At 36.3% G+C, this 27,840-nt stretch overlaps 2 protein-coding genes across 6 annotated transcripts in view; both read left to right on the top strand.

The window, feature by feature from the left end:
* The window catches only part of agmo (alkylglycerol monooxygenase), a 29,298-nt gene extending 6,127 nt beyond the window's left edge, over positions 1–23,171 (top strand). The window contains exons 3-13 of the mRNA XM_026282169.1: positions 81–232; positions 9,198–9,301; positions 9,426–9,521; positions 11,113–11,179; positions 11,430–11,495; positions 11,729–11,808; positions 12,675–12,809; positions 15,694–15,810; positions 17,496–17,578; positions 17,776–17,881; positions 21,803–23,171. Coding sequence (XP_026137954.1) covers positions 81–232; positions 9,198–9,301; positions 9,426–9,521; positions 11,113–11,179; positions 11,430–11,495; positions 11,729–11,808; positions 12,675–12,809; positions 15,694–15,810; positions 17,496–17,578; positions 17,776–17,881; positions 21,803–21,883 — 1,087 coding nt within the window. The 3' untranslated portion in view covers positions 21,884–23,171. The remainder of the gene's footprint in view (positions 1–80; positions 233–9,197; positions 9,302–9,425; positions 9,522–11,112; positions 11,180–11,429; positions 11,496–11,728; positions 11,809–12,674; positions 12,810–15,693; positions 15,811–17,495; positions 17,579–17,775; positions 17,882–21,802) is intronic.
* A 2,754-nt stretch (positions 23,172–25,925) lies between these two features.
* Positions 25,926–27,840, top strand: part of dgkb (diacylglycerol kinase, beta) — a 42,466-nt gene continuing 40,551 nt past the window's right edge. For 3 of the 5 annotated variants that reach the window (XM_026282163.1, XM_026282164.1, XM_026282167.1), the window contains exons 1-2: positions 25,926–26,102; positions 26,780–26,902. In XM_026282163.1, the coding sequence (XP_026137948.1) occupies positions 26,833–26,902 (70 nt within the window). In that variant the 5' untranslated portion in view covers positions 25,926–26,102; positions 26,780–26,832. Of the gene's footprint in view, positions 26,103–26,779; positions 26,903–27,840 lie in introns of those variants that run through there. The other 2 variants (XM_026282166.1, XM_026282165.1) reach the window with 2 other exon arrangements.

Raw genomic sequence — 27,840 nt, forward strand, 5'->3', positions numbered from 1 at the left:
TTCCATCAAACAGACTTGTTTATCTGCTGATGGGCTCTACTGATGTAACTTAATTCAGCTCTTTTGGTGTCTTTCTCAAGGCTCATGATGAGAAGTTTGGAACTGTCAGCTTATATTTATGTCTGGAACAACTTCCGTTTATTGGAGCTTCCCTGGGATTCAGCTTGGACGTGGTGGCTTGCGTTTCTTGGTGTGGACATGGGATACTACTGGGTCCATCGATTTGCCCACGGTATGTGAATGTCCTGCCAAATTCACTGTTTTTTTATCCATCCAGCTGCTTTTAAGGAGTTTGCTGAATGTAAAAATGGAACATCCTAAAATTCCCACTTTTACAGGACGTGCTACTTTCTTCTTGTGTTTTTTAATGATTATTAAAAAAAAATATTTGAAGTTTTAATATAGTACTAATAGCATTTTTACACCTTTCAGTTCCAACTGGAATAGGAACTATTAACAACACTTTTCTAATGCTTAATTGTGATATAAAGACAAAATAAAGTTTTTGTGAAAAACATACCAAAATTTAGGTCATAATTCACTGATATTCTTGCCGTCCCTCTATACTTGCTTCTTGCCCACATTTGTGTCCAGAAGGCAACTTTTTAAAATTTTTCATTGTCATGAATAAAATAGCTTTTGGTTATGTTCACATTAAATGTTCTGGAAATGTTATTTGATTCTAAAGTCATATGTGCAAATGGTAGTTTTAAGTTATTGTCATAACGGCTGGTTTAGTTCCGTCATAATGTTGTTTTGACCCTCAAGGATCGTACGTACAGAACTTGGAAATGCAAGTAACTGATGACTGTTTCTGATTTACCTCAGACTCTATAGGATTTTTATTTTCCATATTTCAGTAAACACATTTATATACAGTATAATGTATCAGCTATCCAGATGTGGAAACTGCATCTTAGGTGAAACGCTTCTGGCTGCGCATTTGAAATATCAATCTGTCAAGAAGTAGGCGATTGCAAAAGACACTTATGTTTGCGTAGCATGAGAGTTCAGGCACAGAGACGTGAGACATGTGTCCAAACAGAGGATAACATTGTCACAGCTGTAATCTTTGAGTGCTGTGGTGTTTTTCTTCTTTCTTCAATAGCAGCCGTCGCAGAACAGCATTGCCAGTAAACATACTTTGTTACCATAGACTGTAAATCTGCTTCTCAACGGTTTTCTGTCTTGAGACATTGGATCTTGTCCTTGGAAGCAGCTCTGCAGTATGTTGGTGGAGAAAAAAAGTGTAATCCTAGTTTTGGTTGACCAAAATACAACTGTACAGGCTGTTTTGTTGTCTCAAATGTGCATTGCTCAATAATTTGCCCCATGTGCTCTTCTATTACACAAGTAAACATCTACACTGTGTCCGAGGCCAGGGCATTGACTTCAGTTTCTTCCGAGTGAAAAGGTAAAATCAAACTACTGCCCTTTGGTTTTGAAGTATGCTTACCATATGCTACACCAATTCCATCCATTTGAGATTTAATGCTGATATGATGGCAGGACGTTTTTTAAATTACGTCCTTCCAGACTTAACTTGGACCCCAAAATTAAGTGATGAGGTGCTTGTGGCTGTTGTGTTATGTTTTCCATTGTCCCAGGTTCCTGCTCTGAGTCGGAAATGTCATTTCTGTCAGAGGACTGCTGTGCCCAATTTGTTCTTTTTAAAGTCAGAGGAAATTATTTGTCTAGTTTCCTGTTCCATCACTGTCCGAGATGACTTCTTTTGGATATCATATGGTTATAATTCATAAAAGACCCAGACATGATGGCCTTTCTTTTCTTTTCTTTTCTTTTTTTTAAATAGTTAAATCAGTAGTTTATCCTCTATACAGTTACAACCAGAGATTATTGCTGAGAAAAGAATCTGAGATGTGAACAAAGTAGCAATGGGAATTGTATGGTTCTGAATTATTTGTGAGTCTTTAGACCATTTCATTATAAATAACTTACTCAAACGTGTCATTTGTTAATGAATTAGACTTATCTGGTCGTGCTTTATTTTAGTTGTTGCAACCAGCTTTCAGAAAGTTGAGTGTATGATTTAATAATAATAATTCATTTTATAATTATTAATATTTTAAGAAAGTGTTTTTAGTAGTAAAAATGTTAATTTACCACATTAAAATGCAATAAAAAAAAATTCTTGACATTGCATGTAAAATATGTCATTGATTATTTGATGACCAGAAACCTGCACCAGCTCTTTGACCAAACCACATGTCCACCTTTGTTATTTCAGATTTCACTTCTGACCACTGAGGTTTACAGCGGGTGGTCTTAAGGTTTAGCTAATGATCCTTGAATAGTTTTCATACTTGGTCTTGGTTCAGTTGGTGCGCAAAGCTCTAAAAAAGCTCTAAAACTCTATTCTTTTGGGACTTATAAGCTATAAATCTTTATTCTAGCATGAGAAAACAATTTAGGGGCATAACTACATACATATAACCACTATAAAACTACACTGACCCTAATTAGTGTCCGATAGTTTTTATTAATTTAATTTTCACCCATGCAAGTTAATAACTTAAAAATAGATAAAATCCCATTTTTGATAATATAGGCATGCATGGATCTATTAAAATGCCTGTCGTATCTGTAATATAATATCTAGCATTTAAAATTTGTATTGTTTTATGTAATTTATCACAGCTGTCTTGAATGACATTTAAAACTAAATTCAAGCTTAAATTTAAGAACAGTTTGTAAAGTAGGTGTTTTTCCTTGTCTGAAGTAGCCATTTAATATTGTTAGAAATTCATATCCTCATAAATCAAAGACTATGGTTTGGTCTTGGTGGCTTTTGATGTTGTCCAGGCATCTGCTTCAGCGTGAGCTATTTGCATGCGTTCATTCTGCTCTTTTCTGTCATTCTCTTTCGCATTTTTTCCACATGTTGCCTTATTTTCCAGTTGCTTGCAAACCTTTATTGTGACTCTTGGTGGTGTTTGGCCTTTCCATGTCTTCCTCTATAGTGATGCCACACACTAGTGTAGCAGGGCTGGCTTTCCGACCGCACGGTCGGTTTTGGCAGCATGGGCCAGACGAGGTTTATGGCTTAGCCCGGACTAGGTTAATGGTCTTTTGGATCCTTTTACGCATCAAGATTTTGTTTTTTTTAAATCTGTAGACAGACAGAGAAGTGTATTAAAATAGCTGCGGTCCCCAATGTGCAATAGGAAATATGGTCAATTGCACTGTCTACAAGAAGTTCTTTTGCATTAAACAAACAGATATTTGTTGCCATTTTGATTGTGTAGCTGACATTTCGGTGTTCTTGAAATTAAATATAACGTAGTGAGATTGAATGTGGCCAGCTCGCTGACAGCGGTGGTAGCTCAGTTTGCTCTTTCGCTCTCATGGAGGCAGACCAACAGTGGTTCTGGTCCCCATATGCTACATTTCCAAAGAGCTCCACCAAAACCTCAGCTCAACCCTCTGAAGAAACCCGATGGGCTTTTGACAGGAAGGCCACGGTGGCTGCTATTGCGTTAGGGCATGAGTCATGAGCAATGAAAGATGTACGGTGGGCTCCAGAAGTCTGAGACCACATTGAAAATCTGGGATTGAGGATCCGCAGTAATTTAAACCTGGAAAAGTTTTGGGATTTTGAAAAAAAATACAAAGACATTCTGAGAATGAGTGTCCGAACAGCTGATGAAAACATCACAATAATCCATGAGTAATCCAGTTAACCTCTTTTGATGTAAAAACGTCATGTTTCTAAGAAACAAATCCAGGCGTTTTAACTTTCAACTGTCACTTCTGGCCAAAATTCAAGTCTATAGTCCATAATAACAGTTCTTCCAGTAAAAAAAAATCATTTTTCTGTTGTCCTCTCACATCAAAATCCACTGTTTTGGAGTGCTTCTGCTTGTATATTGTGCTTGATCTGTTCGCATTTCTCTCCTAAATCAGATAAGACAGATTTTTCAAAAGAGAAAGCAATATTATTGATAGAGGACTTGTATTTTAGGACTCATTTTTGAGTAAGGTGTTGGCTAAAATTGTGCCTAATTTTTATTAGTGTCGCAAATTTCTTCCGATTAACAGTCATGTTTTTTTTCCCAGGTTTTGTTCAGTAAATGTTTCATTACATCCCCTAAAGTTTTAGAAGATTGATTTTCTTAAAGTAATGCTCTCAGATTGGAGTGCTTTTAATGGCAGACTTGCTTAAACGACCTTAGTTTTGGTGATTAGTTTGGCCTAAGGTTGCATTCTGTTCCTCGTAGATGTGTAGCATGACGTCTTTAGATTAATTACAAGTCCTGCAGGTCTTTGGATCAGGAGACCCTCTTGTAAGCCCAACTTTCGTAAAGCAACATGCATTTCAAGTCACTGATTCCCTCCCATTTTCATTCACTAGAGTCACATAAAGACATTTGAATAATGAGACTTTGGGAAACATTTAGTCCGTGCTACGAGGAGGATATTGTCTGGTTTTCTAAGACAGTCTAGCAGTAGTATCATTCTTTCTACTGTAGTTTGAGATTTGGTTGAGGTTAGATGTTATAGGTTTAGACAGGGGTTAGAAATTATAAACAAGTTATAGAAGGCAGTAAGTAATGTTACATTCTTTATCACCTCACCCCGTTCAATGTTTTACTGTGGGAAAGGTGTTTATGACACTTGAACCACTGGGTTTTCCAAAACTAAACTTTGATCATGTTAGAAATGCCATTTTGTGGCTGTCATCATTGGATATGCTTAGGGAAAAATGAGCAAATATTATATCTGATGTAACCTTGTTAAAGTTGCACAGAGGAAGTTTGCACAGTACAGAGGTTTGGCTTTTATTCGCACACTTTTCTTTTGTAACTGGAATCAGAAAGTCATAAAATGGAAATATAGGCAGCTTTTCCCAGTAGCACATATGTTTACATATGGAGCCTCTCAGTATCAGGTTCAGGATACAGTAGTGGCACACGTTTAGCGTTTACGCAGACGGCAGCAGTTGTCAAGACAAACACATCGCGTCAACACGGCTGCAGGCCGTCCCAAAGGAGGCTGGGACTGGATGTTATTGTTTTGAAAAGGAATCCTCTTGGTGGAAGGCAGTGGGGTTTAACCCCAGGCCACGGGGGCTTCATAAATCTTCTTCTACCTCTGGAAGTCCCCGGCCGTGCAGGTTGGAGGGCATACAAAAGAATCGAACCGGTCAGGATGTAGAGCCAGGGCTCAAACGAGCGCCTCCGGGACCCTGCAATAATATCAACAATGTCCAGCAAATCAGCCGCTTGTGTTTGTAGGCGAGTGTGTGTATGTGATTTTTGGACGAGGCCAGACCAAGTGAGTCTGAGGGATGTCTCTTGCTGTGTCAAAAATTTTATCATTCAGGATTGAAGTCTACCTTCACCATATCCCATGTGTGAAGTTGGGCTGGTTATAAAATATTTTTATAATTAATCGCAATCTTCGTTTGAACTTGATTTTGATATCTATTCTTAAAATACCAAGATCGATAATTTACTGTATGCCAGTGTTTCCTGCACTGAATTTCAGTGGCAGACCCCACTGATGATTTTACACCCACCTGGCAAAAGTTGCCATTTTATCTGTGTTTGCAGTCTGAATTTAATGTTGTAAGATAAGCAAATTTATGGTGAGAAAAACACATTTACTTTTTGTGTTTTTCTTGCAGGCTGAAAGTATTAACATAATGCGCAGTCTGTGTAATCTGATTCAATAACAAATGACTTATTTAAACCAGTTCTTTTTAGTGAAACAAAAACATATATCACAGCTAGTGTAGTGTGATTCAACAGTTCTTACCAGCTAGCTCTTTAATGAATCATTCCAAAAGAATTCACAAGTTAAATTAGTCTAATGGCTCTTTAAACTCATTGAATCAGTCAGAGTGATTACTCAACCTAAACAAGTAATCATTACCTTTAGTAATAAAATATGTTAAGAAAATACATGAAAAAAAATCACAATTCATGTTATACTACTTTTATGAGTGAGTTACTGAGTCAATCATTCAAGCGATTCATCAGGAACTGAAATTGACTTGCTACTTCTTTACTTCTTTAGTAATACTGCCAACTTTGATTTGATTGGCCATGTCAGTTATTTTGACAGTGGTCGCTTGAATGATTTGCCGAAGCCATCTGCATCTATAGACTAGCACAAGTTTTTCTCAAACTTTAATAATATTTATAGCTCATGTGTGACTATACCTCAAAATGTACATTGATATGCAGTTTTTATTGCTCAGTATTAATCTATTGTTAAATGGCATGCAGTCTCTCGCCAGGTTGAGTCTCCGCGAGGCCCGTGGCATCATGTAGGAGCGAGTCTGAGGGTGGCACTAGAAGTGAAGGGGTATTCACATGTTAGAAGAAGAGAGAAAACTCATAATTTAGTGCAAGTGATGAAAACATCTTAACTGCCAAGTGTTCTTGGTCCGTTATAGTTTTATAATTAGGCTTTTGAAAGTGCAAATGTTTAGCACATTAAAAATACATTAACATGTTTGCAAGTAGAGAGATTGAATTGATTGTTTCTTTCATAATGTTTCCACAGTACTCTTTAAACTGTGAGCTGTAATGCACAATGATATAATCAGTGTATTTTGTTGTTGATTTAACCCATAACCTTGTGTAAAGGCATCTCAGCCAATTCATATCTCCTGTTAGAGATGTACTGTGACTTATGGTAACTGCATGTGAGTCTGTACATTATTGTTCTTGTACTTTGCATCAAAACCGAAATTTATAGACAAGACTGAACAATAGACACTGAACTTAAAGGTGAATTTTGTTGTAATTAAAATATACGTAAAAGCCATGAATTTTATACGGTCATTCTGAGAATGTCATGGCATGGTTTGGATATCAATTTAGATTGAAACTGAGAATATTTTACCTTGGACCTGTAAATATCCACCTGGCGAGTGCTCAGATCACCTTAACCTTATCCACAAAGTGCTCCATGATATTACTGATCATTTTAATTGAACAAAAATATTTGTAGCAAAGGATGAGTCATCAAAATGATCAAAATCATGCAAAAGGGTAATTACTTCTTAACAGAATTAACATATAGTAGATGACCTTAAAGCTAATATACTGTACATGGACTAATTGTTTTATTTAATCATTTTATTTATTTGTTTGTAATCATTTATGATATTTCCATACATATTTAGATAATATTATTTATTTTTTGAAGAAAAAAATCTAAAAATGTATGGCAGTATCATAATTACAATTATAATTATAATATTAATTGGACAAAAATCTGTATAGCACAGAATGAATAATAAAATGAAATATTAATGATAATAATAATAATAATAATAATAATAATAATACATTATTTAAATTTTAGCACTTATAATAATTGTATTATTATTATCATTATTATTTATCCCACTCTAACGAACTAGCAAATTCTGATAGTAACTATGAATTAACTACAGTTGCATGTTATCTCTCTTTAAGTGTTGAGACCAAACTAATACTTTTATATCCATTTATAGTACACACTGCTTTTTCTGCAACCTTGCTGTTTATCCCTGTATTCTTGAGAAAAGAACACAGTCTCCGTGTCTGAGCAGACCGTGGTCTTCAGGCATGATGGGAAAGTCTTTTCTGTGGCATAGATTCTCATCATTAAAGCTCTTCCCCTCTGAATACTGCCTGCCAAACTATGCGGCTTCCAGCCGAGGTCGGCGCACGAGGACATGGATTGCAATGAGGCCTAGCTGAACATACTTCCTACCGGTGACACCCCACATCAATCTTACACTGCTCTGCCCTAGGAGGTGAAAACATGGGCTCACACACTCAAGCCATGACTGGAGCTCTGCGGGTGTGTTTTGAGCAAAACCTCACATTTCATATCTTGATTAGAAGCAGGAAGCTCTAAAGAGTGTCATATACAAAAAAGTAGTATTAGCTTACTTAATACTTCACCTAAAGTTTAGAATTTAAAGCTGAATTGTATATATTTTTAATGTAAAATACTTCTATATCAGTGTGAAATGCAAAGACAACTAAAAATAATCTGTCAGAAAAACCAATGGCGTTAGTTTGGGGCGGGACTATCTGTTTGTTCAACCAATAGCAAAAGGGAATGTTCAGGCAAACCAAATTTTCATGTCATTTTGTTTCCAAATTCTGACTGGTGATGCAAGTAAAATTACACTTCTATTGCAACATTATTATTTTTATTTTATTATTATTAATGTATAATTAATGTATAACATAAATGCATTGAAAATACATAGTGTGTGAGTAAAAACATAGCGTCACTTCCCTGGTTCTGTAATCAGGATTAAGTGGACAGGTTGATGTTGTTTTCTCAATGGAAAGCTTTGCTCACTTTGCTGGCCTGGTGATTTTAACTTCTCAGCAGAGCCCCACTGCCAGAGAGGAAGGTTTCGTTCTTGCACTCTCACCACGGGGTGTTTTGTCAGCTGGATCGCAACATTTCATCGGGAACTTCACCAGCTCTAAGATTTGATGGACCTCACACTTACACAAGGCCTTCGACTATCTTAGAGAAAAATCTTAAAGAGATTTGACAGTGTTTGCAAACTCATTAGAGGTGCTTGCTTAGGCAATTCCACTGAAGGAGGAACTCGAGCCATATCGAGGGACCCGAATATTATTGAGAAAATGTTAAAATGTTGCAAATGCTAGAATCCACAGAAACTCCAGATACTTTTATTTTATTTTATTTTATTTTATTTTATTTTATTTTATTTTATTTTATTTTATTTTTAGAATAAATGTTTACAAATATTTCAATATGGGCTTTCATTTTACTTAGGGTTAATTTTTCTTTCTCCTGGTAGATATTAAGAAGGATGCAGACATATCTTACTGCCCAAAAAGATGGTCCCTTTCCTTTTATATATATATATATATATATATATATATATATATATATATATATATATATATATATATATATATATATATATATATATATATATATGTGTATATTGTTTTTTATTATTATTATTTATTTATTTATTTATTTATTTTTTGTAAAAAAAAAAAAAAAAAAAATGGGGGCCAGTAAATTACAGAGCAGTTGCTGTCTCAATAGTCCAGAAAGAGATTTAATAGAGCACCAGAACCAGCACAGGTCAAAAGTAAAAATTGTCTAAAGCCAAAATATGTAATGAGTCTCTTTCATTGCTGCTAATCATGTATCTGTCTCTCTTTTTGTGGTTTCAGAGTTAAACATCCTGTGGGCTGCCCATCAGGTTCACCACAGTTCTGAGTACTACAATCTGTCGACAGCACTACGCCAGTCTGTCACCCAGCAGTTCTCCTCATGGGTATGAAGTACCTGCATCTAACTAATTAATCTGTGATCATTTTGCCATGATGCATGATAGATGAGCTCTAACAGTGTAGCTTATAGGCTATTATGAAGTGATAATATTTTATGTGTTTTATCAGGCGTTTTACCTTCCTTTGGCGCTGATGGTCCCTCCGTCAGTTTTTGCAGTGCACATACAGTTGAACCTGCTCTATCAGTTCTGGATTCATACTGAGGTACTGTCAGATTTGTCTCTACTAATTGTTTAACACATTTTATTACAATTTTTAAAAATCTTTTAGTAACATATTATAAGCAATTTCTTGATTTTGACCGTTCCAGGTTAAGTTTCATAACGTGTAGCCATTTCCAAAACTCTAACCATTTGTAGTTTTGCCCATTCTGTGGTCCTGAATACCAGAGTCTATCATAAGTAATGAGTTTTTATGAAATACTCCAAACAGAAGCTTTACATTTGCCATTTAAATGGCCTTCAGTATAGGCTTTACATTCGGGGATCATTTGGGAAATGGATTTGGAATCACTTCCATCTTGTAGAGCTCTATTAGAGAAAACAGTCTTCACGTCTCCAGTTTTCTGAAGGGTATAATTTATGCTCCCTTTTATAGGTTTTTTTTGATGTCGTGTAATTTATTGGCATCGAATTCCCAGTCCTCATCCAACATTAGAACGCGAGTTAAATTGTGAGGGAGCTCCTTTTTTTTTAAAGATACAATTCAGCTGTTGCCAGATCTCTCATTACATGAAAATAATGGTCCACTGAAATATGGCACTCACTTAGGCTGAGCTGTTCCCATTTTGTAGACGTCAGAAATCAAGTACTTGAGTAAAAAAACCTGATGGTCGGCTATAACACCTGCGATATATGCTTCATCAAGCTCAAATGGATGTTTATATCCTGGTAAAATAAGGCACGGAGTGTGTACTGTATGTGTGCATTTTACACACCATAAAGCTTGTGACACACATGCATATTAATGAGGCGCGTTGGCTTCTATATGCGTACTCTAATCCAATGTAATGTTTGTTTTACTTGCAATCTATAAATATTGCTCTTTCCATCTGGAAATCTGGCCACCTTTCTCTTTCCGTAGTTAGCGGAGTTTCGACCGAGCTCATCAGATAAGAAAACACTATGTATTAATGATGTCTCCAAGTACATTTGTGAACATCTGAACCAGTCAAGGTTCCACAATCCCTGAAGAGCACATTTCTTCAGCGTTTGAAGCCAAGACAAAGACAAGGCACTCAATAGGGAAAATTAATCACATGCTGTACGCAAGACTAATATTAAGATTCGGTCTGCCTGTCCATATGAAAAATGTCAAAGGAGGACAATGGGCTTACCCGGGATCATTTATCTTTTGGTGTTTTGTCTGTGGTTTACGTACCGCATATAGGAACGACCTGTTGCTGTTGCCCCTTCGAGGTTAAAGAGAGAGATCACCAAAAAAATTACAATTCTGTCATCATTTACTTACAATAAAGTCATTCTAAACCTGTATGACTTTATTTCTTCTGTATAACACAAAAGAAGGAATGTTCTAGTCATTTTTGCCCATGCAAGTTTTCCAGCTGAAAAATTACATAAAAGCACCATAAAAGTGGCTTGTGTGAAAAACAGATCCAAATTTAGGTCATAATTCAGTAATAATCAGATGGGTTTTGTGACCTAGATCAACTGATTCAGAATTGGAATATAGCTCAAAAGTCACATGCACTGCTTTTATCATATTTTATGCATCCTTTTTGTAACTTGAAGGTTTTGTAAGAATATAATCTTTGACAATGTGTTTCTGTCACTAGCTGGTCAAAGATCTTGGACCTCTAGAGTGGATCCTAAATACTCCCAGCCACCACAGAGTTCATCATGGTAAGCATTATTATCTTTGAAAGTAGAGTTGCATTGCACTGTTCCCAAAGCGCATTGGTATTGCTCAGTTTATCACCGTGGGTCAAAAGCTAAGCATGTCTTGTCATTGAGATCTTATCATGTTACTTAGGTTAATACTGGCTCTACCATTCATCTAAGAAAACACATTTTAGACCTGTTAACAGAGATGCCATAATGACCAGTGGATGTGTATGAAGTGAATCTGTAACATCTAACCATGTATTCACAGGGCGAAATCCATATTGCATCGATAAGAATTATGCAGGAATTCTGATTATATGGGACAGGATGTTTGGTAAGTAAAATGTCAACCAATAGTTGAATGGAAATGAGCCCTAGCAGGACATGCATCCATTAAACACTCTCTATTATTTAATGTCATGTTTCTACTGTCAGGAGTAATAAAAATGGTACAAAGCACAAACGACCTGTTACTTCTCAACAGCCGATCTGTAATGCACTTTTTAGTGAATTGTGCAAGTCACTTAGAAAATGTGATGTTCTCTGCTTCTTTCCATCCTTCTGCAGGTACATTCGCTCCTGAAAGTGATCATGTTGTCTATGGGCTCGTACATCCAATCAGCACGTTTGAAATCTGGACTGTTGAGGTTAGTCCGAATGTTATTCTAATAAAGATATATTTAATTTTAATGTAGTAATTTATTGTCATCTATTGGAATATTTATACTAATATTACTGTAATATTATTATTATTATTTTTTGTAAAATATTTATTTGATTATTATATATTATATAGTATTAAAGTTTTGCATTATGTCTGTTTTAAGGTTAGTTTTTTACTATGGTTTTATTGTAACATACATGGACTCAGTGATCACAGTATGAAATCAAAGTTTACATTGTTCATAAACAAAATGTTTAGATTAATTTGCCCCCTACATTTTATCAAGACCTTTGACTAGTGAAAATATCAACACTGGAGATGAATAGGGTTTCACATAATGGACTCAGACCGGCCTAATTTTAGAGATGTAAATATCCGACCAGAGTCAACGGGAGCTGGGCTTCTCCTCGCATTACCATGCTAGTGGAAAAGCCATGCTGTAACCATAACATTATTACTCCACTTTAAACACACGGCTCAGGAGAGGTGAAAGAGTTCTGCAAAACCAAATGGAGGTTGTGTTTGATTATTTTTTCGGTGCTCCCCTGTGGCCGTCTGATCTGATGTGTGTGACAAAAGCATTTAGACGCGAGGACGAGATGATGATGAATAAAATGAATAAGAATAATGTTTATTTGACGGTGAAATATAAACTGTGATTTAAAATATATAAGTGAGATGAAAAGTCTGAAAAATGAATAAAATACAAAACAAAAGGGTAGTATTTCAGTGTCATTGTTGACTGAAGAGTTTTTAGGTAATGCAGCATTAAAGAGGTCCCTTAATATTAAGAATGCATGTGCCATGTATGGTTTATAGCCTCATTCTTCTTTTCTTTCCTCTCTGAAGTTCCTTTATTACCCGTACCTATGGCAGAGGTTCTGGGAAGCTGAAGGAATTTCAAATAAGCTGTCCGTCATTTTTAAAGGGCCAGGCTGGACTCCAGGAAAACCAAGACTGGGAGACATCGCTGATATTCCCCAGGTGTGTGTGTGTGTGTGTGTGTGTGTGCGTGCGTGTGTGTGTGTGTGTGTGTACAGTGGGGCTCGAAAGTTTGGGAACCCCTTGCAGAATCTGTGAAAATGTGAATCATTTTCAAAAAAATAAGAGAGATCATACTAAATGCATGTTATATTTTATTTAGTTCTGTCTTGAGTAAGATATTGTACATAAAATATATTAACATTTAGTCCACAAGACAAAAAAATTGCTGAAATTATTAAAATAACCCCACTCAAAAGTTTGGGAACACTTGGTTCTTAATACTGTGTGCTGTTACCTGATGATCCACGACTGTCTTTCTGTTCTGTGATGATGCTCCAGAAGTAAACAAGATGCATTAAGAGCAATTTCAGCAATTTTTTGTCTTGTGGACTAAATGTTAATATCTTATATCTTATACTATATATATATAGTACTCCACTGTATCAAGATGTTTCTTATTCTGATAAAACAACAGTCTGCATGTTATTCTGAAATGAATTGAGAATGGATTTATAGTTCCTTAATTTCCAGGATAGAAAATTAAAATGGAATTAAATGGAGGGAAAACTGCTGTAGTTTTTAAAAACCATTCAGGTTTTTTTTTTTTTTTTAAACAAATGAGTACTTCTAATCAGCAATTATGCATGAAAATACATGAACAAAACCAACACTAAAGCCTTTGATTCTGGAACGCTCAATTTTTTTTCTTTTGAACTGTCTATTAATTAAAGAATTCTGAAAATATACTAAAATAGAAAACTGTTATTTTGAATTGTAATGTTAAATGTATTAACGTTTTACTGTATTTTTGATCAAATAAATACACCCTTGGTGACCATAAGATACTTCTTTCAAAAACATTAAAACCTTCTGAACAGTGGTTTAAATTATTTTTAATAAAAGAGCAGTTTATGGACCACATTGGAAAAACACTTTTCCAAAATGTTCTAATTTAGTTCTAATTTCAATAGAAAGTGGTGTTATTATTTAGAAAAACTAGTTTTAAATTATTTGAGCAGTTCTATAGCTGCTTGCGGTGCAGAAAATGTTATGTTCACCTTTATATTGGAAACTCTTTTGTTCTTCACCTTACTTGTCGTTTACTACGTGCTGTTTCTGTAACAGGAAAAAAGGTCTCTCAAATGACTCCCCGAGTTCTCACATAAAAACAGACTCACGGTTCAGACAGGCTTTACAAGTGTGCGCCATTGCCAAATGAATCTTAACCGCCTTTGTGGGCTGAAGCACAATAGACTCATTTTCACTCGTCTTTAAAAAGGCAAGCTTTTTTAGGCCTGATCAAACAGCAGGCCTGCGACAAGGTTTTGAAGTCTTCTCATCAGGAGAGCGGCGGTTTGCTTTGAAACACGTCTGACTGTGCCACATACTAACAGACGCAGTTTCACACTCTTGAGGAACCCTGTCCCTCCCACTCTTTCTGTCGCTCTTACCATGCTACAATTAAAGCCACCTCAAAGTGGGCCCTGGTGATCCTAAGCATGTGGAGAGAGCAGGAATTTGACAGAAATATCTTGAAAGGCCCTGGGTGATGCAGACCGGGGTGTGTCTGTTGTTTCTCCTGTGGAGTGGAGGAGAGTAGGAGCGAGGGAGGCCGGCTCGGATGTGTTGAATTCTGAGGGAAAGCAGAACTCCGCGGAGGTAGAGCCATCAGAGTTCTGGTGTGAAGAAAACCCACACGTGTCTGCAGCTGAGACAGCCTCAGGAATTCTTAGGAAATCAACAGTGATCAAGTTCTCAGTGATTCATGTCCAAAAACACTGATGTATGAAGCAGAGTTATTTTAGGTCGGGATCCAAACAGTGATGCAATTTTCTTATATACTGTGATTTAATGTGGAAGTATTGGATCGCCAAATAGCTAGTCCTTTTTTTCATAGATAGGAATTAGAAACCTAAAAAATAGAAACCTAAAAAAGCTACTAATAATAATAGCTAGTTTATGGCTGGTTGCAGGTGGTCTGCTGAATTTGAGACAACTAACTAATGGCTCTATCTAAGCAAATTGGAACAGCTAGAAACCATTTAAAACCTCTCTGTATACTGTATATTCTTAAAAGCATTGGTACAACACACTTTGAACAAAAACTATTGTCATGCTGTATTTATAACTAATGGTGTGTGCACACCAAAAGTGAATGTAATAATTTGCACGAGTAGATTACATACAAAGTCAATGCAAAAATGCAAATACTGTATTTTCCGGACTATAAGTCATACTTTTTTTTCATCGTTTGGCTGGTTCTGCAACTTATAGTCAGGTGCGACTTATTTATCAAAATTAATTTGACATGAACCAAGAGAAATGAACTAAGGCAAATGAACCAAGATAAAGCAATACCGTCTACAGCAGCGAGAGGGCACTCGCTCCTGTAGTCTACACTGAAAACATAGAGCGCCCTCTCGCTGTTGTAGATGGTAATGTTTTCTCTTGGTTCTTGGTTCTAAATAAATGCGACTTATAGTCCAGTGCGACTTATTTATATATGTTTTTTTCCTCGTCATGACGTATTTTTGGACTGATGCGACTTATACTCAGATGCGAATTATAGTCCGAAAAATACGGTAGATGCAAATTTGCATCGGGCAAATGATGCAAATTTGGTGCGAAAATGATAAATGACAAGATTTCTACATATATACAATATTCACTTCGCTTTCGGTGTGTGCACACCATAACAGATAATAGCGCTATTATTCTGCTAAGTGAAAAATACATATTGCCATTTTTGTTGCATGGTGAAAAAAGACAAAAGATTCTCATTCTCAGATTCTCTGACAAATCGTATTAGATTTTTTTGTTTAGTTTTTTGATGGCTTTGTTTACTTTTTTTTTAACTACAAAATGTTGTTCATTCTCCAATCAGATTACAGGAGAGGAAATGCCTTATAATCCAACATGGTCCCCTGCGATGCAAGCATATGTGCTTGTACAGTTCTTTCTTCTGCTGGATGTATATAACAACTTATTAATGGATCAAACGGTAGGTACTTTTTCCTTTTTTTTTTTTTTTTTTTTTACTTTCACTGTCGAAATCGTCATCTTATTTTCCCAGAAATGTGCCCCACTGAAATGTCAAAGCTATCATCTGAATGCCGTCTTTCATTGTCATCTACGGGAGCTTTAAAAGCTTTTCATTTGCTGTGTGGTTAATGCTACCTCACAATGTCTATTATCAGCCTCGGTCTCTCTCTCATTATCCTAAATGTTCTTCTAATAATAAGGCATTTTACTAGCCGAGTATGGACAGAATAGTTAGAAGTAATCGTTGTCTATTATTTTTCACCCTCCCCATCCCCTTTAAAAACATAGAGATGTTCAGTTGCCACTGTCCATTATCCTTGGAAGTCCATGTTCCCCAGGCATATTTTTGGTTGGCCAGAAAGCACGGCCCCACCCTGCCTTCCTGCTGAATTGAAGCGGTCTGTTTTCCTGTGATTCCTACCTCTGCGGTGATGTCTTAGTTGTGGCTCTCGGAGAAGTGTCCACTGGAACCCTTTCCTTAGCTCCACCAGCCAATAGAACAGCCACTTGGTGGTCCAGCAACCAATACAAATGCTCTGACTGCTTTTCCAGCCCCTGGAAACCTTGCTTTTTTTTTTTTCATCAGTCAATTTGTCCAAGGAAAATATCAAACCGAGGCCTTGAGGCTTAGCAATAAATAATGTTAAAATGTGTATTTTTACCTTGTTGTCTGTTTGCATTCAATTCCTTTGCCACAGTAATGCTACAGAATAGCTTAGTGGCACTCCAAAAAGTTACTTTTTAGACATATTTCAATGACATCATCCACACAGGGCTATGAATCCTGCTGGATGTTTGACTAACTGTTCATTATGGAAGGCCTGTGTAGTAGACCTCTGCTGAAATTAAGATTTTGGAAGATGGTTTTCCCCTTTTTTTCCCTTTGTCCTCTTAGTTTGTTTATTTTGAAACTGGATATGGAAAGGCTTTAGAAATTAACCAATCTAAATAGATTTTTCCCCCGTTTGTTAATTGTTGAAAAATGAGCCAGCGCTTCAGGACTGAGGTCTGGGATCTGGATTCTGTCTGGTGACACACAGGAAAAAGGTTGTAATTGTTTGCTGGTGTCATATCAAATACGTTATGAGGTCAGGCACCTGACTTAACCACTGCTGAGTATGATGGGTTAGCAAGGTCAAGAAAACCTCATTAACATCATTCCTTGTATTAGCAGCAAATTATCACCAGATTATGATTTCAGTGTAAATCCTGCCAGAGAGGTGTGCCAATTCAGTCATAGATGATACTTCCCCTTATGGTTGGCCTTGAGTTTTTGCTCCATCGAGATATAGTATTACGCAACTGTCCTGGCACCTACTGTAAATTTGTTAGGTCACTTTTATTTAGTTGTGTTGCTTGCAAAATGATTTGAGTTAGAGTTATTATTATTGAATAAGACAAAATAAAGTTTTTTCATGACCTAAATTGTTGTTCCCTCACAGTACAAAATCAGTGTTTCACTGTCATACTTTACAGACCTTTGAGATCTATTATACATATAAATAAATATTACATATATATTTTTTTAAATATAAACATATATATATATATATATATATATATATATATATATATATATATATATATATATATATATCTTATCTATGTATACTATATTATATATTTCTTATCTTTCACCTGCAGATACTTTCCGAGATGACTGTGCTTCTTTTGACTGCCTACGTCTTACTTTCTCTAACTTCTTTGGGCTTCCTGATCGATCAGAGGTACAGCTCCTATAACAATCTCCTGTTTTCTCCTGTGTTTTATTTTATTTTATTCTTTACTGAACTGGACTTAAGGTGTATTACTGTATATCTAGAGTATATGGAAAATAATATGAATTTACTTTATACTAAACAGCACTGTAATAAATAAAATATGTAAATAAGAAAAATAAAACATTGTCCTTCCTATCTTTCAGGGCTAATGCAGCTGAAATGGAGATGCTGAGATGTGTTTTGACAATGGCTCTTCTACGGTTTGGTTACATCAAGCCTCTGGTGCCTTTGTTGGCTTTTCCAATTGAAGTAAGTTTGACTGACACATACTGTACATCATTTGCATAGTCTCTTTTACAGATGTCCAGATTCCATTTAAGCACAAGACCCTCTTTCAATCATTCTCAAAAGATGCCAAAAAACATTATCATCAGGTTTTACACAATTTTGATGCTTAAATGATAGAAATAGACGTATTTCTACTAGTACTATCAGACATGTGCATATGTGTTAACTCCTTCCTAGATGCATGTATGTTTGAGTGTGTGTGTGTGTGTGTGTGTGTGTGTGTGTGTGTTTCGGATCTGGCACTGGGACTTTCTACACGCCTCAGTGATGTATGACTCCAGATGCTTGGCCCAATTGACCATAAAATTGCTGTGTGTGTATCTGGCACTTGCAGCGTGGGCCGTGCATCTCAGCTGACCTTTCATTAGCGCGCCACCTCTCTCTTCACGACCCTCCATCCCTCCCTCCAGCTCTCCTCTTCTCACCATCCCAGTCTACGCAAAGGCAACGTTTCTGGAATCAATTAAACAAGTCTGCGGCTCGCCTTGGAAGACTGATTAGATTTACACAAGAGCTGAATTGCTCGTTTAACTTTGTGAGCATGCATCTGTGAGCTCAGGTGCTGAAATGCCCGCAGGACAGTTTTAGTAGCGTCATATTTTTGTTGCCGTGTGAACTGTACCCATAGACTCCTCCTGATTTAATGTGTTTCTGTTGTAATAGGCCAAGGACAGAGTTTATTTCTCTGTAACTTTCCTTTAGACTGGTCTATTTGCAGAAATGCCATTTTAACCCTTCAGAAAGATTATTTGCTAAAACTTGCCCTGTCAGTTCCTCACTCATCCCGGCTTCTGTTTATTTCAGCTAGTGGATGATGTTCTTGCATTTCTGCCTGTGTTTTTTCCAATCTATGTTTTTCCACCCATCAAAAGCTAATATTTGTCCTCCTCATTTCTCAAGGGCGAAACAAAAATTGTACCGCTGCAAAGACCCACCCCACTTTTTTTGAAAGAAAAGGTTAAGATAATATTATCAAGATCAGGTTCACACAAAAGCTGCAGTCAGCAGCGCCGCGGGCTTATCTTTTCATAGCACCTGACACCCTCCAACACACCACAGGAGAGGAATTCTGGAGCTTGGAGCCTGAATGAGATTGATAAGAAGAGCTTTAGCAAGAATTTCAGGTGATTGGGCACATCTGATTCCACTGTTAGTTCTCAGGTATCACCAGTGAATTAAGGTTCGTGGATTGTTTGGAAAATCTTGGAAATAGGTATCTACATATTTGGTCAGAAATGCAGTTAAAACAGTAATATTATAAAATATTATTATCAGTTTCACATAATCCTTCAGAAATCAATATTATATGCTGATTTGCTGCTCAAGAAACTTTTCTTCTTATTATGATTAATGTTAAAAACAGTTGTGCTGCTTAGTATTTTTATGGATGAATAGAAAGAACAGTTTTAAAGGACAGCATTTATTTCAAATGCAGATCTTATGTAACATTTAGTGTGATCGCTAAATAAAAGTATGGATTTCTTTCTTTCTAAAAAATAAAATAAAAAAATAAATCTTACTAGTCCCAAAATTTCAAACGGAAGTGAATACTGTATACAGCTTTTAAATTTTTTAGTAATCAGCCCACTAGGAAGTATCACAGTTTCCTTTCCATCACCTCTTGCTCAACATGTCTAGAGCAAGTGATCTAATCACATCTCTGACATAAGATTTGTATTTTGATTTTACATAATCAGTAATCCTAATACTAATATATTGTAGAGCTTTCAGTGGCTTCAGGTTGCTAAGCAGGCTGCCATGGTGAACCGAACGGTTCCTTACAAGCCCCAGGAGACCCATCCATCTTGGGCCTTGTCTCAGGAATCCCATTGAACTGATTTACAGAAAGTCCAGTGAGAGTCACACGAGGCTGCCACGACGCCCTTCACCCCGGCATCAAAGCGATCCGAGTCGGGCCGAGCCAGGCTTCAGTCTCTCAGCTTCTTTTCAGAGAATTGCCGCTCGTTTGACTGCCAAAAGCAGTAGGGGGTTTCAGTAATGGGTCACCACTGCCACCTCAGCTCAGATTCATGGACGAATGCTTGAACTGCTTAACAGGTTTTTTTTTTTTTTTTTGATATCTTTGTGTGTACGGCAAGCTAATGTTTTCAGTACGGTGAGCGATTCAGTTGTACGCTCACATAAGACTGCATTTATTTAATCAAAAATACATTAAGTATGAAGAAATATTATTGCAATTGTTTGCTATTTTAATATATGTTATTATGCAATTTATTCCTGTGATGCAAAGCTGAATTATTAGCATCATTACTCCAGTTTTCAGTGTCACATGAACCGTCAGAAATTCTAATATGCTGATTAATTGCGCAAGAGACATTTCCTATTATTATCAATGTTGGAAATGGTTGTGCTGTTTGATATTTTGTGGAAAACGTACCATTTTTTCACTCTCTAACTAAGAAGCAGCATGCATTACCACCATGTAGGCATCCACATGTTGAAAAATCCCCATCGCTAGACATACATCACTGAGGTGACAGCAGAGATTAAGTCCTGTTTGCTTTTAACCCAAAACTGCAGCCGCCCCGGAGACTCGATACTTTGCTTATTAAAGCTGAGTGTGAATGTGTGCCGCTCGTTTCTGCAACTCTGCATGTATCTTTTTCTTTATTTCTAATGCTTTTATGTGTGTAAAAGAGCGAAAAAAAGCTGAGGGAGACCGAAGGAGAGACACAAGTGGTCATCTGAGACAGCAAGAGATAAAAAGAAGAGAAAAATGTATCAAAATCTACGCATCTCGTGTTTTTTCCACTTAAAATACGCCTGCAGAGGAAAATCTGAGAAGAAAAGGCTTCTCAAATTGATTGAAATATCTGCCATTTTAGGATTTGAGATGGTTTCGCTGCTAAATTAAATTGACTTAGGTGGCAGTACAGCTCTGAATGAAAGTATAGAATGAGGTAGTGTCTCAAAAGCAGCTGTGTTGTCTTTAATAGTATTTTTATCCCTTTTGTCATACAAATATTAATTGAAATTACTCTAAATCTGTTCCATTTCATGCAAACACAAATATAGATGGCTTAGTCTTTGTCCAATGCATATATTGCCCCAAAGAAAAACTGTAGTATTGTGAAATATTTCTGCTAAGACTTGATGACACAGTGTAGATATAATTTTTTATTATTATTATTGAATTGGCATTTGATGGGTGGATTCAGGTAGCTTGAGGTCAGGAAGCACAGGCCATGCCTTTCCCTTTATTTGTCTCTCTTCTCTCAGAGGGAAACAGCTGTGCTGCTCCTGAGGAAACTCTGGTTATTTCCCATTGGAGAGGTAGTTCTGATAGATAGAATATGATTTTGGACTCTGTTTAGAGCTCGGATGCAGTTTATGGTCTAGAACGCAAGGAAGGAGGGGCAATTAAGGTTACAGCTTTTTGGAAGATTGACACTTTTGGCCTGTTTCCACGGTGGCTTCTGTGAACTCCAAATGCATCATGGGAGATTCTTTGGACACATGTTTGACCTATTGGCTTTAATTCTTTTTTTATTTTATTTTAGTCATTTTTTTATGTAGTATATTCTCCTGGAATGTGACATTTAGGTTTCTCACAACGAATCACTTCAAATAAGCTTTTGACTTAGAAAAATAAAGTTGTAACAAAATCTTAAAATATATAAATGTTTATATTCTGATATATTTAAATGTTTGCAGACTTTGCACACCACCTGTAATAATTTATAACTTTCCAAATAAAGATATATATATATATAATTTTTGGAAAATATGATAAATACAAAATCTCATGATAAAACTTTAATGTGCATTACTAGAGATGTGACTAAGAAAAAATAAGACATTTAGCCTATTAATATTGGCCTATTTGGGTTATAAATGTCAATATCTTGTTGTTTTGCGCAGGCCTTTGTCTTAATCTCTGCAGTCTACTGGAGTCTACAGTGTGTGAACCAGCGCATCAACAGGATGAAGAAAGAAAACTAGATAAGACATCAACAGCTTACAACCTTACACACAAAACACATTACACACAAACTGTTTACGATTCAGTGTCCTGCATCAGTGACATCTTCCATACATTTAACTGTGAGATTAGTCCTTTTTAACTTGACCAAAAAACTGCTGCTCTCACAAACTCTTCACACTTTAGTTTGGCATTGAACAGATGCTATAAAATATCATGAGTTAAGATATCGTAAAGACAGAATGATTTGTAGTTCTCAGAATGGTACTAACCACTTTATAACTAACTTTTCAGCCATAATCAATGCATGTGGTAGATTAAATTCAAAAGGTACCAACAAACTTTAGCTTTATCTGCATGCATACTTTTATTTGAAATTGAACAAATAATACAAGTACAATAACTAGTGTATTATGAAAATTTTCAGAAATTATACATACATATATATATATATATAGAGAGAGAGAGAGAGAGAGAGAGAGGGATCTATCTGTGTGTGTGTGTGTGTATTATTTTAGTAAAACTCTTTTCTGAATAAACCCCAAAAATACCGGTTGTTAATAGCTGTGGTGTGATTTCATGTAACTGTATGAGTTAACACCAGGTGGTGCTAGCAGGACCCCTAAAACAGCGTCCCATTTCATTCTATGCCCTGTATGTGTTCATTGATCATTTTAATGCGTGTCAGGGCTAGTTTCACTGGAGAGCAATTACACCACCACTGTCATATGAGCTGACTGTTTGGAATGGTTCAAGTAATATTAGTTCATAAGAACCTTGGTATATTAAAAAAAAACCACTTCAGTCAATGTGCAGTCAGTCAGCAAGACAAAAAGAAAAAAACAGTCTGCCTCCCAACAGAATAACAGCATTTATTTTATTAAATGTTAATAACATATAAAACTGTGTTTGAATTTATATTTTCTTTGTCAAAGCTTGTTTTTATGATTTAAAACGCCACCTTTCTTACAATATGATATGACATGCTTGTCACTATTTCATAGTTTCACAGTTTCATAACATCTGGATTTCACACCTGGAATAAAGCAAGGTGGTGTGCCTGAGTGGTGTAAATAATTAATGACACATTAGTTTGATGTCTTGCTAACAGATCTCTGGAGGTGTGTGAGTTTAATATGTTACTTAAATGTTACTTCTCATTAGGGTTTCAGAATCTGCAGAGTATTAACACATTATCTTTTTTCTTTCTCATGGTGAAGCCTTCCGAAATATCACTAACTGGTTTACTTCATTTTGATGAATTATGTTACACGTTTGCTTCTGATGTAATATATAACATATCTGTATGTAACAGTTTCCATCTAATATAGTATGTTATTTTATGTTAGGTAAAAACTGTTAGCCTGAATGTACTGTAAGTCGCTTTGGATAAAAGCGTCTGCTAAATGCATATATATAAATATATAGACTATATGGACTAAAGTATTAGGACCATTACACCAACAGAAACTTCAATGGCATGGCATTCTAAAAAAATGGACATCTATACAATATTAGTCCCTCCTTTGCAACTATAGTTTCCACTTTTCTGGGAAGGATTTCTGAAGTATTTTGGATTGTGTCTGTGGGAATTTTTACTCACTGATGTTTGACGAGAAGGCTTGGCTTGCAATGTCCGCTCCTGTTCATCCCAAAGGTGTTCGATGGGGTTGAGGTCAATGCTCTGTGTGATCCAGTCAAGTTCTTCCACATCAAGCTCATCTGACTGTTTTTTATGCACCTTTCGCTTTGTGCATTGGGGCACAGTCATGCTGGAATACTTTTCCCACAAAGATGGAAGCATATGTCAAAAATGTCTTGCTATGCTGAAGCATTAAATGGATAGTTCACCCAAAAAAATGAATTCTGTCATTAATTACTCCCTCTTCTGTTGATGAAATCTGAGAGCTTTCTGACCCTGACGGCAATGCATGCTATCACATTTAAGGCCCAGAATGGTATTAAGTATGGTGTTAATGGTCTATATTTTGTGGTATATAGATTAAAGTTGTAAAGCTTTTTGAGAATTTGTGAGCAAATTACATTATGTACTGTTATGTGTGTGCTGAATGGGAGCTGTGACTAACAATTCCTTAGGGAAGATGGTCCCCATTGACATTTAAAAATACTCCTTACATGGAATCGGTATTCCGTTCAATAACTTTGGAGTCGTAATGTGCGTGTAGTCAGTTATGGTATTGTTTATATAAACTAGTACTGCTCTATATTTAGTTGACAGCTCTGTTTGGCACAAACCTTTCATCACCGACTGTTAGTTGCATGCCTGCACATTGGGTTTGAGCTAAAAGCTCAGTGATGTGAGGATAACTCACATTAGCAATGACCCGAACCTCTTCTGCACAGATATTCTGTCGGCCTATTATGCTAAGTGCCGACTGTAAGATCTGCATTACAAGTACACAATGCAATCCACTGGAAACAGTTTTCAGAGGCTTGATTAGGTAAAATGTATAATGTGGTGAAAATAACAGGCCTGTATTCTCATCTAAATGGCAGATGGGTCCTGTTAGCCTCACAAATGTGGCGTTCTGTTGCCAGAAAAGACCCAAATGACTCCAACTGGCAGAACTAGAAAGAAATGGGCCCATCCTTCATGTCTCCTAGCCTGAAATGAAGCTCTTCCACGGGATGTTGACCACGGTAAAATATACAGTATTATGGGATTTGTGGCCTCATTTAGCCTTGTAACAAGATTGTTTATAAAATATGTGGCATTTAGGTTGCATTTTCCAACTAGACATGTTTACAGTTGGCAGTCATTTGCCTTTGCTAATGGCTTCCAAACAGCTACATGTATTTATTGAAAAGTGATGCATATGCAGTCCATTCAGATGATGAACTGGTTAAGGTTTACTTCATTTATTGACCCTCATGTTGTTCCAAATCAGTTTGACTTTCCTTTTTTTCTATGGAATACAAAAGAAGATATTTTAAAGAATGTTTGAACAGTTTTAGAGAATGTGATGTTTCAGTTATGTGACAGACAGTGGTTGGAGTTATTCAGGTGAATAGAAGGGATGCTATAGTAAAAGCTGTCAGTCACTTCCCAGCTCATGAATTCTAATTCTCTAAGGATGTAAACAAAATGATTGAACCAGCTGTCCCATGCATAGCATCCAAGAGGTTTAGCCCTATGCAAAGCGCATAATGAGCCATTTTACCCTAATAAGTTCATTTTCTGGATTTTTTTCTAACACTAGTAGTAAGAATGTTTGATCTGTAAGTTTATAATTCAGGCATACAATTACAAAAAATGTGATTATACAAAATCTGTGCAGCATAAGTTTGAGGCAAGTAAGATTTTATTATTATTATTATTATTATTATTATCATTATTATTATTGTTTTAGCAAGGATGCATTAAATTGATCAAAAGTGACAGCAAAAAAACACAAGAACACAAAGAATCAGAAAATTATCATGCCTCCATGGTTCCATTTTCAACTGTTAACAATAAGAAATGTTAAGGGTCATGTGACTCTGATGACTGCAGTAATCGCTGCTAAAATTATCGATTTATAAAAAAATAAAAAATAAACATAATTGTTTTATATTCTGCATAATTGTGAATGTGATTAATTTGTTCTACTTTTTACAAATTATGATCTTTGAAAAAAAATCTGCAGACATTTGTTCTGCATATTCATAAAAATTAATAAAGTTAATTTGTTCTAAAAATGTTTTATTCCAAACAAATCTTAAAAAATTAAATAAAAAATGATCTGCATGTTTCTGAATGTGGGTAAGTTGTTTTACTTTACTATATATATAATAGTTTAATTTAATTTAATCATCTCTGGTAAAAACAAATATATATATATATATTTACATACATGTGAGAGAGTCTCTACAGTAAGTCCGAAAAGATATATATCCCCTACCCTAACTCCCCCTCAATAGACTGCATCCTACCAATATCGCATCCTAGATCCACTGCCCGCTGAATGGCAAGATGGAGAGATGAAGGGGAAAAGGAGGAAGGGAGGGGGAGTGTGTCTGTGTGTGTGATGGGAGGCACGAGAACTGATTGTTGCAGATGAATAGATCGCTCTCCCTCTCTCCAGCGCTCCTCTCTCACACTCATTTGCCCATAGATACAAACACAGTGGCTCTGTTAGAAGAGAGAGAGATGCTGGCAGGTGACGTCCCCTCCAGACGATGCAGGAAAACACATAAGATGCCTGTCGGATCGTTGCTGTTGGCTTTGAGAAGCATCAGGTGAGTGGAACTCCGTTATGCACTTGTGTTTGTGTGAAAGAGAGAACTGTGTTCAATCTGTTTCCAGTGACAACATGATAGAGCTCTCGACTCGGTTTGCATCATGCTGTATTGCAGACCAGTGGTGACAGGGTTGAACAAACTGCTGTATGTGATATTTCGTATGCTTATACTCATGTAAAACATAATGTGTCAGTTTGTGAACTTAAGTTGAGGGTATTTTAACTGAGCTGTGAGTAAAAGCCGTTTTGAATGTGGGTTAAGGTCAAGACGAGGCCAAGATCATCCATTTCTTGTAGTCTGGGGTAACGCTGAGAAGAGTTTGTTTTGGGTTCTTGACATGGCAAGCACTTTTATTCATAAATACAGATTATCTTTCAGAAGAGACACTTGCCTCAGGCACTTCCTGCTCTTGGCGCAGGAAGTTCAAAGGCTTGACAGGATGTGGAATTGAGCTGCAGAATTATCCTTAAGTGAGGATTGTAGAATCCTTCAGAAATGGATGAGCTCATTTTTTTTCAGATTCTTCCTTTCTATGTGACAGTCATCATTTTTTATGAAAATGTATTGGCACAGTAGTTTATATTTGTTGTAAAATCAGGTGAAACTGGTCAGATATGGTTACTTTAAAACACTTTTTTTTAAACTATATCATTTTTTTGTTGTTCTCTCCACAGAGGCTGAGCTGGATCTTATGTATGTAAACAGGGGCAGATAAACACTGGACAGCATGTCGAATGAGGAAAAGTGGGTCACTTTGAGTCCAAATGAATTCTCTCTTCTTCAAGACTATGCACAATGTAAGGCTTCTATTCTGTAATTCTTCCGTAGTTGCTCAGTATTTGTTTATATTGGACCGATTCAGTTATGTATTTCCTAAAGAACATTTCTGCCAAATAATACCGTTTCAATTCACAGTTTATTCGATCCATAGAGAATCTTCCAGCCACTAAATATCCTTGCGGAGACACGCTGACAGTCTGCCATTTCACTGGAAACAAAAATCGAACCATTTAACAGCATTTGTGCGTGTGTCACTTAAGGAAATGTCATTTCCTGTCTGGAGCTTAAGGTTAAGACTTCAATCTAATCCAATCAGCATCAGACTATGAGGGGAGAGAAAACTCTGACTGACAGTTATTAACTCCCCTAAATTCATAATCCATCCATGATGAACGCTGATTCCTTTGAGTGCTAATGCTGCAGTGGGAGTCAGTCTGAATGAAGTGTCATCTACAATCCCTTTTTTTGAGGAAACGGTTAGAAAAGCTCAGTGTTTGCTGGCAAAGTAGACCATTTTTTACATTGTCGAATGTAAGATAAAGAGATAAAACTAGTATTTTAGCAATAATCTGCATGACATAATAATAATAAAGGATTTGATTACACACACCAAATCAAAAACCAAACACATAAAAATGAAGATACAGATTTGTGCCGTTTTGATTACCCTAAATCCTGCATTCATACATAACAAATCAAGTGCCAATGAGAGGGGTCTTTCATTTCGTATGCAGAGAACAGAGATCGCATGCATTTAATTGAGTAATCTGAATAATTGATAACCCCAGAGCCCACTGTTTCCTGTGTAGGGCCAAGGCTTCTCTCCTTCTGATTGGCTAGCATGCAATATAACAATGTGGATCATTAGTGAAGAGGAAGGAGGGATGTGAAAAATCTCAGTTTGAAAGTTTTGAGCTCTAATATCATTGGACTCCTGATATAGATTATATGATCT

This window comes from Carassius auratus, chromosome 15, assembly GCF_003368295.1.
Source record: "Carassius auratus strain Wakin chromosome 15, ASM336829v1, whole genome shotgun sequence".
In the NCBI taxonomy this organism is placed as follows: Eukaryota; Metazoa; Chordata; class Actinopteri; order Cypriniformes; family Cyprinidae; genus Carassius; species Carassius auratus.